Consider the following 14,714-nt stretch of genomic DNA (forward strand, 5'->3'; position numbering starts at 1 on the left):
GCATTTGGGGACACGCCACCTCCTCCTGTAGGACAGGCTCTCCCGTCCCTCTCTCTCCTGGGCTCTGCCCCTGCTGTCTGCATCCTTCCACCTCCAATATTTCAGGAACTCCACTCAGTCACCTTTCAAGGTATCTGTGCACCTGTTTCTGGGGTGGCTCTCGTCCGTTCAAGTAGACCCGATTTGCCTCTGGCGTCACCATCCTTCTGCCTGAAGGACCTGCTGTAACTGTTCTGGTGGAGCTGGTGACAAATCCTTTTAGCTTTTGTAAAGTCTGAGGACAAATTCATTTCATTCTTCCTTTTTTTTTTTAAAGATGTTATTTATAAGAGACACACACAAAGAGAGGCAGAGACACAGGCAGAGACAGAAGCAGGATCCCTGCGGGAAGCCTCATGTGGGACTCGATCCCAGGACCCCGGGATCACACCCTGAGCCAAAGGGAGACACTCCATCACAGAGCTCCATTATCATTGCTTTTGAAATATCCTTCCCTGAACGCAGACTCAGGTGGATGGATTTCCTTCCTGTTAGCAACTCTGCCTGGCCATTGGGTTTGTGTCGTTTGCGACAAGAAACCTGGGGTTGACTCCCTCTTCCCATGCACGGGAGGCGCTTCCTCCTCTGGTGGCTTTCCTGTAGGCGTTCTGGAGTGTTCCATAGGATTGCTATGGGTGTAGCTTCTCTTTCTGTCTCTTGTACTTGGGGTGTGCTGTGAGCCTTGCACCTGTGGGCTCACCATCCTCCTTGTGCTTATGAATGTCCAGCCGCCGTGTCATCTGTGTCCTCGCCGTCAGGCCTCCATTCGCCTGGATGGCTCATCACCTGCAGCTGCATGTGTGCTTGGGAGGCTTGGTTCTTCTCGTGTGTTTGTTTTCTTCCTGCGCGTCCTCTTGGGGAGCTCCTGCTACAGTGTCTCTGTTATCCTCTGCGGTATCCTCTCTGTCACTAGTCCCAGCCAGTGTATTTTTTTTTTTTTTTGTCTCAGGCACTTGGGTGTTGGTCTCTAAAAGTTCCATCTGGACACTTTTCTGTCATCCCCAATTCTACTTGACATCTTAAATGTAGAGAATACAGTTACAGATGCTTCCAAAGTCCTTCTCTGGTTCATTCTACCATTTGGGTCGGTTTTGATAGGTTAATCTCATTATAGGTCACGCTTTCTTGCTTCTTTGCATGCCTGCTGGATGGTTTGGGTTTTGTCTTGTTGGGTGCTCTGTGTGCGAGCCCCCACGCACGATTGGGAGTTTCATTATGGAACGCAGAATGATCGGATCGGAAGGTCGGATCCTTCCAGGTGCTGCTTTGACAATTGCTAGGTGGCCGTGAAGCAGGGCTCAGTCTGTGGCCCTAAGACCCATAGATCTTGAGGTTTTCCAGCCTGGCCAGTAGAGACGCGCATAACCCCAGGCCTTGGACTCCTTCCCGACGCTCTCTCCCCAGAGTGGGTAGCTTCCTCATGCATTCGCCAACCAGTTCCCAATGAGGGCTCATGGGGAGCACTCGGAATCTCTGGGTTCTCCCCATGCTTCTCTCTCCTCCCTGGTCCTTCTTCCACAAACTTTAGCTGCCTGGGTCTCTCCAGACTTCCAGCTCCATGTCCTCTTCTTGAGGCATCTACTGGGCTCTGCCTCAGTTTCCCCTCCCTGCACTGCAGCCTAGAAACATTCTCAAGGCAGTTAACTCTGACTATCAGGGGTCTGTGCCATTTGCCTGATGTTCAGCATCCAGAAAATTGTTCTTTTGTATATGTGTGTGTGTGAACATTTATATATGTGTACATGTATATATATAATTTTTTCCGTTTTGTTGCATTCTAAAGTTATTTTTAGTAGGACAGTAAATCCACAGTCTGATTCCTTTTACTCTCTTGGTGGAAAGCACAAGTCCTCAAATGAACTTTTTAAAACTACAGAGTCTCTTTTCCATCCCACCCAGCACTGAAGGACAGCGAGCAGCAGTCAGTGGCAAGAGGGCTGCTTACACCCAGAATTTGGGTTCAGCTGTCACCCCATCTGCTTGGTGCTGACCTCAGACAGGTCACTCCTTGTCTCTCCTTCCACAGAAGAGAGGCAACAGGACTCGTCATCCTGCAGGCCTCTCTACTTTGGGTCTGGTCCTGTGTATGATCAGTGGGTTCACACACAACCTCACATCAGGACAAAGGAGGTGGTCAAATCCTCCTGGAGTAAAGATGTGGCACGTGAAGCTCTGTATATGCGGGGTATTAAGCTACCCCAGACATTCTACCTTTGAAAGCCCCCTGGAACCCCTACCCGACCCAGCACTCTGTCCAGAACCCCTACATAGCCCAACCACAGACTGCTTTCTGTCCCCAGAGCCCAGGCAGGAAGTGGGACCAGACCAAGTGTCTTTGCAGCTGCCGCAGGCCAGGCTCTATGCTCGGGTCAACCCCACCCACCAGGTACAGGGCGAGGAACACTGGGGAGGGGGCTTCAGGGGAGGCACTGCTGGCCCCTTTTATTTATCTTTTTAAATTTTATTTATTTATATGAAATAGAGAGCGAGCGAACATGAGCGGAGGGTGAGGGGAAGCAGCAGAGGGAGAGGGAGGAGCAGACTCCCTGCTGAGCAGGGAGCTGAGGGATCATGACGTGAGTGGAAGGCAGACGCTCAACCACTGAGCTGTCCCGGTGCTCCCGGCAGCAGCTTTCAGACCTAGATCCTCAGCTGCCTGGAGCCATCAGGCGCTGAGAACCACCTCTCCTAGAGCCCGCACCTAAGGGGTCTCCGCTGCAGGTCTGGGGCGGGGGGAGACACTCTCTGCCAGGCACCATCCTTCCTACGGACACCCACCGAAGCCCCTTTCTCTTCCTGGGTCGGTGAGTGAGAGCAGACATCTCAACAAAGTGCTCAGGCAGGGCTGGTTGCACCTGTCAGGGCGCACATTGCAGGTCAGGCGGTCCAGTCTTTCCCCAACTCTCTTGGGCACAAACAAGTGCTCAGGCTGGATCAGGGCTGGGCAGGAGACCCAGACGATGAGGACCCTGCCCTGCCTCTGGGAGCTCACAGTCGGGAGGGGGGGTACCCCGCCCCAGGAAGGGAGGCACCACAAGGGGATGAGTGAGGCGGGCAGTCTGGGAGGGCTTCTTGGAGGCGGTGGCCTCCCGTGGGCTGGGCACTCCTCCCACCCAGCGAAGCTAGTCCCGGAGCGGCCCGCTTGGTCTGCCCCGCCCCAGTGGAGGCTGGCGGGGCCCTGGAACACCAACCCCGGACGCCCCGGCCGCTTCACGATCCAGATGCTCGAGCTGAGCCAGCGGGAGGAAAAGCTGCGCGCGCAGCACCAGGCTGCGCTGCTGCGCCTGCGCGAGAAAACTCTGGAGGAGAAGATGCGCACCGAGCTGGCCTGGTTGGAGCATCAACGACGGTGAGCGCACGCGCGGTCCCGCCCCCCGCCGCCGGGCCCCGCCCCCGAACCCCGCCCCCACCCTCTGGCCCCGCCCCCGGGCCTGACTGCGAAGCAAGGAACAGATGGAGCCAGATAGTGACCGGTGTTTAGTGACCGATGTTTGCCGAAAGTTAGATAGGGCGGTGACGCACCGCGAACAAGGCCTAGTGCCCTCTGCGCCGCCAGCCCGTCGGGGGACAGGTGCATAGCAGGTGCTGCCCTGCAGCCCGGGTCTCCCTTGGCCCGGGAACATCTGCCCTTGCCCCTGCCTGACACCACCGCCCACAGGGGGCCCCTTTGTCCTTACAAGTGGACAGGGGGAGAGACCTCCCTCAACGTACACGCCAGCCTGGGGCTTGCTGGTCAGTGACCCTTGATATTGGGTGCACCGATAGCTTCTCTGCGCCCCTCATGGCCTCCCACAGAGGGTGCTCCTCGAGAGGTCTTAGGGGCAGTGGACTAGGCTGGTGAAGGTCCTACAGGGCAGTGGACTAGGCCAGGGAAGGTCCTCCAGGTGGTGGACTAGGCTGGTGAAGGTCCTCTATGCAGTGGACATCGTGCGAGGCTCTGGGCCTGCAGTTCCACAATGGCTCCCGCTCCCCTACCCCCCTTCCCCCGCAAAGGACCTCTGGGTGGGCTGGAGCTCCAGGGTGCCAGGTGCTGCCCTCCCTCTGTCTCTGGAAAGTGGTCATGAAGAGTAGGCGGGAAGAGTGACAGCCTGGGTGCCACCAGGTCCCCAGGGGTCCCCAGCCTATCCGAGCAGTGGGAGGGGGCCATCCCAGGTCCACCTGGCTGGCCAGGGCTGGCTGTGTCTGCAGGTTTTCACATCCCCTTGCTGGACATGAGGTGAGCCGTGGGTCCTGACTTGTCCCTCAGGTGTCTGGGCAGCAAGGGGAGCGCCGCCTTGCTGGCAGCCTTGGCAGAGAGACAACAGCAGGCCCTCAGCCGGTTAGAGCAGGAGCAGGTAAGGGCAAGCTCAACCCCAGTGGCTGGGCAGGAATGTGAGCCTTCTGCACCACACCTTGATGATTCCTAGGCATCACCACCGTCCGATGTAGCCCAGGACCCTGTGGTGCAAGGGGAGTGCCCAGGGGTCAGAGGGAGCAGCATGGCCTGGGTGCAGTGTAGCCCTGCAGTCCTGCCTCCTATAGCACATTGGAGGCTCAAGCTCGGGAAAGTAACAGTAGTGTCTGTTGCGAGGCTGCAGGGACTTTAGCATAGTCAGCACTGAGCAGGGCGGAGGTGCTGGACCACAGAGGGGCTCTCACGCTGCTCCCAGCCTGGTGTCCAGGGGCTGCTCTACTCGTGACCTCATGTCAGTCTCCCAGCGCGCTATGTGATGGGACCAGCTTATGCACATGAAGACACTGAGGCTCAGTGTAGGCAGCTAGCTTGCTCAGGGACCCTCAGAGGGGAAGTGAGGGGTGCTGCTGGACTTTGGGTTGAGAGAAGACCCCTGCCCTGTATGGGCTAGGGAGGCACGGCAGCAGATGTGGGGATTCCAGGCAGAGGGGCAACGGGAGGAGACCCAGAGAGAAAGATGCGACACCATCTGTAGGGCATGCCCCAGTCTGTGAGCTATGAAGGGGGCTTTGAAAGGGCTCTAGTTGTCACACGGCAAGGAGGCAGTGAGCCGGGTGGAGCCACTGTGGTGGGGACTGGGGGCTGAGCCCCTGTCCACTGGGGCCACTCTGGACAAGATGGCCCTGCCGAAGGTTGCGCCATCAGAGACAAGGCGAGGACCAGATGACAGATGGGGACAGTTTAATAAAGGGTGGGGACAGTGCCCAGAGCCTGCAGAGAGAGAGGGCTGCATGGGGGAAGGCGGCGTTGGGGAGGGCAGAGGAGCAGCCTGCCCATCCCCACCCAGGTTGGGGGACCCAGGGACCAACACCCCACCTTCCCTCCTGCCTCTTGCTAAGCCTCCTGTTGGCCAAACCCAAGAGGGGTGCCAACATGCTGAGCAGGATGAGAAGGGTGGGGGCATGTGGGCAGGCTCAGAGAAGACCCTCTGGAGCTGGGCTGCCCCCCCCCAAGACACCCGTTCTCCCCGTTCATCATGTGTCTGTCTTCAATGCATTCCTTTGTGCGGGGCTGGGGGTTCGCTGATGTCTCCCCTGGCTGGTTCAGAGAGAAATCCGGTGCCTGCAAAACACTCACCTGTTCTCACACAAGGAGAGGATGCTGCTCCTGCAGCACCAGAAGGACATCCTCTCCCTGCGGAAGGCTGTGAAGCATCTGCAGCAGGAGTTCCAGGCCTGGACCGGGGTGCCTCAGGTGGGTGCACTCACTGGGCTGGAGGCTTGACCAGTCACCTGGCTGCTCTATGGGATGGCACAGAACCCTCGTCAATACACCTGTGATTCAGAGTGGGGAGGGCCTGGGAAATGGTGCCACTGGAGGGCAGGAGGGCAGCTGGCCACCTGCTATGGGGGCCAGGGAGGTTTCCTGGACACCTTGGCCCTTGTCAGGCTCTTCAGGGGGGGCCAGACCTGCCCACCCCCGATGGTAGGGGAAGGTGCTCCAGGCCCAGAGGTGGAGGTGAGAAGCCCAGTGGGAAGGAGGGGTGTCAGGCTAGAGCTGGGGCTGGGTCCAGGGCTGGTGGGGGCTGAGGCAGGGAGGAAGGGTGGCCAGGCTCTGAGGGCGCAGCCCCAAGGGGAACCCCAAGCAGCAAGGGTGTGCTTGCTCCAGCTCCCCATCCCCACCAGCTGACACATGGAGGGGGCTGTGTGGACACATCCCCAGCCTGGACATCTCCTCTGTTGACATGGGGATGCCAGTGGCCTCACCCAGCGGAGTGAGGATGAAATGAACTGGATTCTGTGGGATGAGCAGCAGGGTGGTGTGTGCCCTGCCTCATGCAGACCTGTAGGACAGGTGACCTAGAGCAGCCTTGGGCCAAGCCTCCCCAGTCCTGGCTCTCATGTCTGCACCTGTTTGGGGGCTGTTCACACAGGATGCAGGGCTTCTCAGGGGTTAGACAATCCCTCCAGCTGCTTCGGCACCACGCCCCGTGCTGCCAATGACCTCACCCTACCCGCCCCGCACTCCTCCTGAGAGCAGGCGAAGCACATGTGTTTCACACGGCTCCCCTGCGCTGCTTCTCACAGAGCTCTGGCCCCGGAGTCAAGCCTGCTCCGATGGAGGGGTCCAAAACAAGTCCACAGTCCAAGAGGCCGGCCCAGGGCTCCTTGTGCCCCCCGACACCTCGTGGGCCCCGCAACCTCACCAGCCACGGCCTCCAGAGAAGCCCTGAGAGACCAGGAGCCCAACAGTGAGTCGCCACCAGCAGCCCTGGCTGCGATGCCTGCCATTAAAAGCCTTTCCTAAAACAAAAACAAACAAAAAAAGCCTTTCCTATGCCGAGTGGCCACTGTTTCCTTGTGGCTTCGGGCCCTTCACCTCTCAGCCCTGCTGAGCAGAGGGCAGCAGTGGGGACCCCGAGGGGGCCCTTCTCCAACTGGCTGGCCTGTGGGGATATGGGCCGACATCAGGGCTTCCTGGCCCAGCGGGAGGAGCACAGACAGGGCCTGGCTCATTCCTAGCTGTGCTGGTGAGGGTGCAGCCCTGGGGTGTCCTCCCTTCTCTGAGCCCAGTTCCTCATCTGTTAAATGGGGACGGGGTGCGTGAGACAGAGCAAGTAGACTGGCCTTGCTCCAGGGTGGCAGGCAACACCTGTGTGGCCACCCAGCGACCAGGAGCCCCTTCCCAGGCTGGTGTGGGGCTGTTCTGCAGGCTGTGGCGGCTGGCCTCGTTTTGCAGCACGAGGACATCTTGTGACAGACTAGAGGGGCCCTGCCTAGGCTGGGTCACCATGAGGGCGGAGGGGGTGTCCAGTGACTGGTGCTACCTGACCCCAGAGCCTTCTGTGGGAGAGAGCGAGCTACACTGGGAATGCCTTCTTCCCTCCTGTTGTAACTAAAATAGCCCCAGGGCCGCCTGCCCACCACCCAGACTGGAATTTCAGCCACCTGGGGGTGAGGACGCGGGAGGCAGCCCCCACTCCGGGAAGGGCTCATCCCCCAACTCCCAACCCAGGAGCGGCCTTCACAGGGACCCCTGCCTGCTTCTGGAAGCACCAGCGCCCCCAGCCACCCTCTTCCCACGTGGTGGGGCCCTTTGCACGCCTCCACCCCATGAGGGGCTCATCACCCACTCAGCTGCCTGGCCACAAGCCCCACTTGGCTTCTCTGCAAGAGTGCTTCTCAAATAAACCCAGAAAGGACTGAGATTCACGTTCATGTTGCTACCAATTGCCAGGCCCAAGGATGTCTGAAGAGGCTTCCAGGCTCTGTGCCCTCTTGGTCCCCAAGAGCTTCGTTTGAAGGCTGTGTGGCAGGGCCATAAGCCCAGGCAGGCAGTCGGTGGACTGGGGCCACCATAGGAGCCAACGTCCTCCTGGGGGGCAAAGCCTCTTTTGCATTTGCCATCACACCAGTGAGGCACCGTCCCTGTTAGAAAGTCAAGGAACAGGGATCCCTGGGTGGCACAGTGGTTTGGCGCCTGCCTTTGGCCCAGGGCATGATCCTGGAGACCCGGGATCGAATCCCACGTCGGGCTCCCGGTGCATGGAGCCTGCTTCTCCCTCTGCCTGTGTCTCTGCCTCTCTCTCTCTCACTGTGTGCCTATCATAAATAAATAAAAATTAAAAAAAAAAGAAAGTCAAGGAACAGAGAAGCTGTCTACATATAAGGAAATATTTCAGATTTTCTAGAACCACCCCCACCACCTAGCCAGGAGAGACATGTTTGGTTATTGGCTGGAGGTGCAGCTCCACAGCCCCATGGAGAATCTCCTGAGTCCTTTTGTTCCTCTGTTCAGGAGGAACAGGAGGAGCTCTGCAGGCCTCTCGTAGGGTAGGCCTGGGGCGTCCCTATGGGGCCACCCCCAGGGACCCCCAGGTGGCTGTAATTCCAGTCTGGGTGGTGGGCAGGCCTCACTTAGCCCCCGGGGCTCCTGGCTGAGACCCTGGGTGCGGCGAGGGCCGATAAGCCTGTGGGGGCTCCTGTCCCAGTTTTATTTGGCCTGTTCTGCTGAGGAAGCTCTGGCGGGGGCGGGGGCAGTGATGGGCTCAGGCGCAGCCCGGCGCTCCGTCCTCACCATCCTGGCTCCTGGGGCCAGTGGGGGTCTGCATCCGGGTAGCCCTGGGTGGACAGGCACCCACTGGGCCTTACCCCAGAGAGGTCAGAGCTCCAGAGCTCCCTGTGACCCCACATCCTGTTCACACGCTGGATGTGGGAGACGCTCAGGGCCACCCAGGGGGTGTGGCAAGCTGTGCCCAGTTGTAGTGAGCCTGAGCGCCTGGGGCGAGACTAGGAATAAAAACAAGGCAAGCTGAGCAGAGAGTGGTGGCGGTGTACAGCAGGCGTGCCTGCCAGCACTGACCCTTGGCCCAGCAATCAGGGGGCCTGGCCCCCTGGTACCCCCGCGGCCGCCTCGAGGCTGCAATTTGCATGTTGTGTGTCTAGGGAGGGGGTTCTTGATGCCCATCTGTGTGCCCAGAGCCTGGCAGCAGGTCTGGGTGTGTGGCATCTGAGCATCCAACCCCTGTGCCTCCCAGAGCTCAGGTGGGCCCATCCCCATGCAGAAACCTTGACAGAGCACCCTGTGCTGGGGGACAGACAGGCCCTCCCTCCCATCACCCCCCAGTCAGCCCCCAGCTACAGCCCCTGTTTGGGAAGCTGCCCAGTGGGGAGACCCAGGACCCATTTTCCCTTACCCGTGGTGCTAACCACTCGGCCACCGACCACAGCTGTGCTCTGGATGTGACACATGCTGTCCCACCTGTGGAGTGTCCTGGTCAGGGCCCATCCCCTGGGGAGGGCACAGCCTGAGCAGGGTCACAGCCCCTCTGTGCTCACTGCCTTGCAGACTTCCCATCGGGCAGGAAGACAGGACACCCCCCCAGGCCACGTCAGCTACGGACAGTCACCGGCTGCCTCCAAGGCCTGTGTGGGGAGTGGACACGCTTGTGGCCGGCGGCTGGCCTGACACTGGGGGCCAGCTGGCAAAGAGCCACAGCCCCGTGGGCCAAGGTAACAGGGGCAAGGCAGTCACTCTGTTTGCGGGCCCTGGCCACTTAGGGCCATATTGGGCTTGAGGTCAGACAGCCCTGCGTGCTGGGGAGCCTCACCTGAGCTGTGTAACTGGGGAGTCCCCGACCCCTCCCTCCGTGTCTGGGTGCAGTGGCCTGCCCACAGGAAGGCCTCCTGCAGGCACCTCAAGCACCACCTCCAGGCAGCATGGGGTGGGCTGGCTGGGGGCACTCCTCCCTGCCTTGGTCTTCCCCTCTGGATGATGGGGGGCCAGTTTGGGTGCTGTGCCGATTTCCAGAGGCTGATTTTTTCACATGGCTTCAGAGTTCCCAGATGCTGTGCCGTCCATATCCCACATTCTGTGCCCGTCAATGCTCACAGTCCCTTTGCTCGTAGGAAACCCGCAGCCTAACCCCAGCTCCTTGTCGTCAAAGGAGGAGACCTGGCCTCTGAAGGGAAGCCCCCCACAGGAACTCCAGGGCCAGTGTTCCCTGGGCAGAGGGGCTCCCTGCAGCCCCCCAAAAACCAGTGTGAGTCAAGGCTTGGCCCTGCACCTTCTGCAGGGGTGGGGGGCTGGCCTTGCTTTGTGGGGCTCCACCATGCGGCTTTGGGTGGGTTGTCACCACGGGAGGGTGTTGATGGGATGGGGCCTGTTTGGCCCTTCCCAGGTGGATTCAACCCTTGCGGGGTCTCTGGAGCCCGCTGCAGGGAGGAGTATCTGGTAAGTGGGAGGCTCCATGGCCATCTTTAAGGGGATGATCTTTGTTAGCATAGCCACCAGGGCATAGGAGCTTTATCCACAGCTAAGGGGTGCGGGCTGATGTCCTGGCTGCAGTGGACATACCCTGGCTGTGGTCTTTCTCCAGCAGGTGGTTGAAGGCAGCACAAGCCCAACAGGGTCGAAATTGGGGCTGGATTTTTCCAGCAGCCCCATGGAGGATCCCCACCAAATGGAAAGCTGGTGGTTGGGGGAACAGAGGTGTGAGGTTTGGGGGGACTGGCTGGGCCAGCGACCCTCGCTCAGCGGGTGGGACCCTGAGTTGGGGGCATGACCTTCTGACAGGAGGTGTGACCCTGGGGTGGGGGTTGTGACTCTGGGGCAGGGCACAGGACCCTGGGGCATGGAGATGCTGGTCCTCTCCTTGAGAGAACCTCACTACCCCCCTGGCGCCCCTCATCTTGGCCTGGGTCCCCTGTGCACCCCCAGCACTCTCCATGCCCTCCTGAGTCTGACCGCCTCTATGGAAACACATGTCACTTGGTGGATCGGCCCAAGTTCCAGTGGTGGGGGCTGTAGGTAGGGCCCTTCCAGGGAACACATGCCCCTGAGCCTCTTGGATACAGCACCTCAGAGACCTAATCCAGTGGGGACTGAGGCCAGAACCCCTAAAAACGGGGCCCCCTGCCCCCCACCTGGGGAGTCCTGTGCTCTGTCACTTCCCACTGGGGCAGGTGCCTGGCAGGCACGGTTGTCAAGCTTTTGGGGTGGCCCAAGGCACCTGCAGAGGCCCTGAGCTGGGAGGAAGGATGGGGCCATCTCCAGGGAGCCCCTGGGACATCCCCACATATGTGCTTTCAGGATAGAGCCCTGTTGGCAGGAGGACCCCTACAACCCCTTCCCTCAGCTGGAAGCTGCTCCGCTCACTGCTGCTCCAGGTGAGGCCCCTGCCTTGCACAGGGAACATCGAATCCCCACCTAAGGGTCGTCCAAGACCAGTTCCTCAGGCAGAGCCAGCCTTCTCCCCAAGCCCTTCGGGGGAGCCCTGCCTACACCCCCACCCTCCCACCACAGGTCCCCAAGTGGCAGGGGAGTGACCGTAGGGAGATCCCCTGTCCAGGCAGAGCTAACCGGTGTAGAGTCAGGGATTCACTGCGCTGGTGCTGTGGACATTTCTCCCGCCTGTCTGGGCTTTTCTGGTCTGGGTCCACTGGGTCGAGGCCATGGGGTATGGGCTGCCGCTTATCCCTGCACCCTAGGGGTAGCCCTTACTCTCAAACTCCCCTCTCTCTGCAGCTCCTGCACCACCCAGCCTGCGTGAGGGCAGCCCCCTGGGCCTGGGCCCCGAGTCTGAGTCCAAGTACACTCCCTGGAGCTGCTCAGGGTCTTCTGCACGGTCCCACACCGCGTCCCCTGTGAAAGAGCTGTCCTGCCCCTCTCTCCAAGAGTTTCAGAAAGTGTCCGCCACTCTGGTGCAGCTTTCCGAGAGCTCCACGTCCCTGTTGGACTGGGCAGCTGGGGATGCCCCAGACGGGGAACCTGGCAGGTCCGGGGAGTTCTCTCCTCAAGACACCCAGGGGCTCCATGGAGGTGGGGGGCAGGTGGCCTGGGAGGGGCTGGGGGGCACTGGGGCCAGTGCCCTGCACTGCTCCTCCATGGAGGCAGGAGGCCCAGAGCCAGGTCCAGGCCTCCTGCAAGAGGGCCAGCTGCTGCCTCTCCATTGTATGCCTTCTTCCAGGTCAGGGTCAGAGCTGTCAGAGGCGTCCAGCAAAGTCTGGGACGAGGAGAACCTGCTGGAGCCAGGCCCTGGTGCGGACCCAGCCTTAGGGCGCTCCTCGCTGGCAGGAGGCTCATCCCACCTGGAAAGTGGTGGGGTGTCCTGCTCTGTACTTCCTTCCTTGGACCTTGGGAAGGAGCAGGAAGCTTCTGGAACCAGTGGGAGCATGATCAGTGGATTACATGCAGAGAGAGCCAAACAGAAGTCCCCCGAGGCTGCCCGAAATCCACTCCCATCCAAAGCCTCTTCCTCCAGTGACTTAGATCTGTCCCTTTCCTTTCCCTCGGGGTCCTTGACATCCGAAGAGGTGGATTTTGCCAAAGGAGGAGAGCCTGTGCTTCTGCAGGCCTCAGCTGGCCGCCCACAGGAGCCCGGGAATGCTGACCTGAGTCCATCCAATGACAAGAAACCCCAGGAGGCCGGGTCTGAACCCAAGGTCCCTGTGAGCCTGCGGGCTCCTCCTGGGGACCCTGGCAGTCTGGTAGCCCTGACACCTGAGGGCCGGGCTCCTGGGCATAGTGGGGATGGAGACTCCCCTGCCCTGGAGGAAGCCTGCCCCACCCTGGCCAGCAGGGTCTTGCCTGAGATCCTGTCCCCTGTCGACGACGTGCTGTCCTACAGCAGTGCCGACCTCCAGTCCTCTACCCATAGGGATGCCAGCCTCCTTCCTCCGCCTCCCACCTTCCCAGCAGAGAGTGAGGCCAGCCCCACCAGCCCCCACTCAGAAGACTTCCCTCCCCCACCTGAAGATGCCATGTTCCCTAGGGGCCCCCCAGAGGAGGACGCCTCCATCAAAACTGGAGAGGTGCCCTCCTTGTCTAAGAAGGCCCCGCCTGAGGCCCTGTCTCTGGGGTCCCAGGAGTCAGGGCTTTTCCTGGGGGCAGGTGCGCACAGTGGAAGCTTTGAGGACAAGTTGGGTGGATCAAGGTCTGATGGGGGAACCCAGGCCATGGGCAGCGGGTGGTCTGAACTGGTTGGCTGGCTAGGCTCCCCCTCATGGGCGGGGGCAGGTGATGCTGCACGGCAGGTGATGCTGCAGCCCCCAGCCCCATCCAGAGTGTCCTGTATGGCCGGGGATGGTCTTCCAGTATTGCCGGTGGCTGGTGGCACAGGGCTGTCTGGCACCAGGCAGAGGGGCCCCTGCATCGACCCACCCGGTGCAGAGAGAGCCGAGGCGGTCGATTTAGTCTCCAGCCAGCTCACTAGGAGGATCCTGTGCGACTCACTAGCTGTGGTCTCGGAGTTGGCCCAGCCGGCGGCCCGCTGACAGAGGAGCTGGCCTGTCCCCTAGGCTGACCCGGCGGCCTCGGGAGGATGAGACTCCTGAGGAGACAGTGCAGCCCCCGTGGTGACATGCAGGCACCTGTGACATTATACTCGTGTGTGCCCACATGTGCCCACGTGTGCAGAAGACTCTGGAAGCCTGGACACCTGAGGGCAGAGCCACCATTCAGAGTAGTCACCTACAGCTGGCCGTGCTGGTGGTCATCTGACACTAGGCCGAGGACAGTGTGGTGGGAGACATCAAGTGCAGTGGGCTCGGTATTTTTTTGAACTTTGGGTTCAACTCCCAGGGCTGAGCCAGGCAGCAGGCCACGGAGAGCATGAGCCAGGACTGAGAGCATTATCCACAATGGCCGGGAGAGAGAGGTTCTGGGGAAGCATGGGTGAGGTGGGCGGGGGGCATGTTTGCACTGACTCACCCCCCAGCTCTGCTGGCGCCCAAGGCCCAGGCCTGCGAGGATTAGAGGAGCCACCAGCTCAAGGGCCAAAGGTCATCAGCCAAGCTTGGCCTGTCTTTTGGCAGCAGGTGGGCCACAGACTGACACCGGAGCCCTGGTGGCCATCCATTGTGGCCCCTTGTGGAATGAGGGCCATCTTCAGGGGTGGGGGCAGGGTGCTGATCCCTCCAGGGCTTGGCTGCGCCCATCCAGAGCCTTAGGCATCCCCAGCTTTTAGAGAGGAGCTCATCCCCTTCCCCTTGACTGCACTTATGTGGAGCCCTAGGAAGATCCAGACTTTGGTGACTTGGAGTGGAGATGGGAGCTGTCCCCAAAGCTGGCCTGGGAGAGCCCTGAAGTCTGCCTGCGCCCTCCACCTTCTAGCTCCAGAGAGGGGCCCTCTCCAGGAAGCCCTCCCCCAGGCGCCAGTTCTGGGGCAGCCGCGTGTGCAGGTCGGCTGCTGGCCAGGTCAACCTTTGTCACACACTGAGTTGTTTTGCAGCTCAGGAAGGCACCAGCTCAGACAGTTCTTGCTGATTCCACCCAGGAGAGGCTTGGATGGGGGACAGGGGTTGTGTTCCCGCTCTGTGTACACGATTTCCAAACAGATTCTGAGCTACAGCTTTCTTATCGATTTCCTTCTCGTTTTCTGAACAGATTAGTCTGTAATTTTTTTTCTGTTTATTGCTGACTCTTTTGGATTTACAAGGCCATGAGAGAGGAATTATGTATTTTACACACACGCGTTTGGCATGGTAATAAATCTCCAACATCAAAACCCTGCAGATTTGCCTCAAACTCAATTATCTCCTTTCTGGTTGCCGTGAGGTGGCCGTGCTCCCAGCTGACCCAAGGCCTCCTGAGTGACTTTCCCTTGGTGCGGGCAGGTGCTGGAGATGCCTGCGCCAGAGGCCTTGCACCTACGACAGCAGGGTCCGAGGTCCGAGGGTCCAAGGGAGCATCCATGGTTCAGGTCAGCACCATGTGCAACGCCCTGAATCTCAGCTGGCGCCACGAGTGCAGAGCGCGGGCTTTGGCATCTGGGTCTCGGAGC

General features: G+C 60.1%; 1 protein-coding gene across 1 annotated transcript in view; it reads left to right on the forward strand.

Annotated features, from left to right (window-relative positions):
* Positions 1-14,421, forward strand: part of CCDC187 (coiled-coil domain containing 187) — a 52,661-nt gene extending 38,240 nt beyond the window's left edge. Inside the window, exons 23-33 of the mRNA XM_055307896.1 lie at positions 2,340-2,425; positions 3,261-3,388; positions 4,286-4,373; positions 5,540-5,686; positions 6,520-6,683; positions 6,819-6,937; positions 9,202-9,444; positions 9,841-9,974; positions 10,314-10,423; positions 11,024-11,100; positions 11,459-14,421. Of these exons, the coding sequence (XP_055163871.1) occupies positions 2,340-2,425; positions 3,261-3,388; positions 4,286-4,373; positions 5,540-5,686; positions 6,520-6,683; positions 6,819-6,937; positions 9,202-9,444; positions 9,841-9,974; positions 10,314-10,423; positions 11,024-11,100; positions 11,459-13,206 (3,044 nt within the window). The 3' untranslated portion in view covers positions 13,207-14,421. The remainder of the gene's footprint in view (positions 1-2,339; positions 2,426-3,260; positions 3,389-4,285; positions 4,374-5,539; positions 5,687-6,519; positions 6,684-6,818; positions 6,938-9,201; positions 9,445-9,840; positions 9,975-10,313; positions 10,424-11,023; positions 11,101-11,458) is intronic.
* The last annotated feature ends 293 nt before the right edge of the window (positions 14,422-14,714 follow it).

Source organism: Nyctereutes procyonoides, unplaced genomic scaffold (genome assembly GCF_905146905.1).
Source record: "Nyctereutes procyonoides isolate TBG_1078 unplaced genomic scaffold, NYPRO_anot_genome, whole genome shotgun sequence".
Taxonomy (NCBI): domain Eukaryota; kingdom Metazoa; phylum Chordata; class Mammalia; order Carnivora; family Canidae; genus Nyctereutes; species Nyctereutes procyonoides.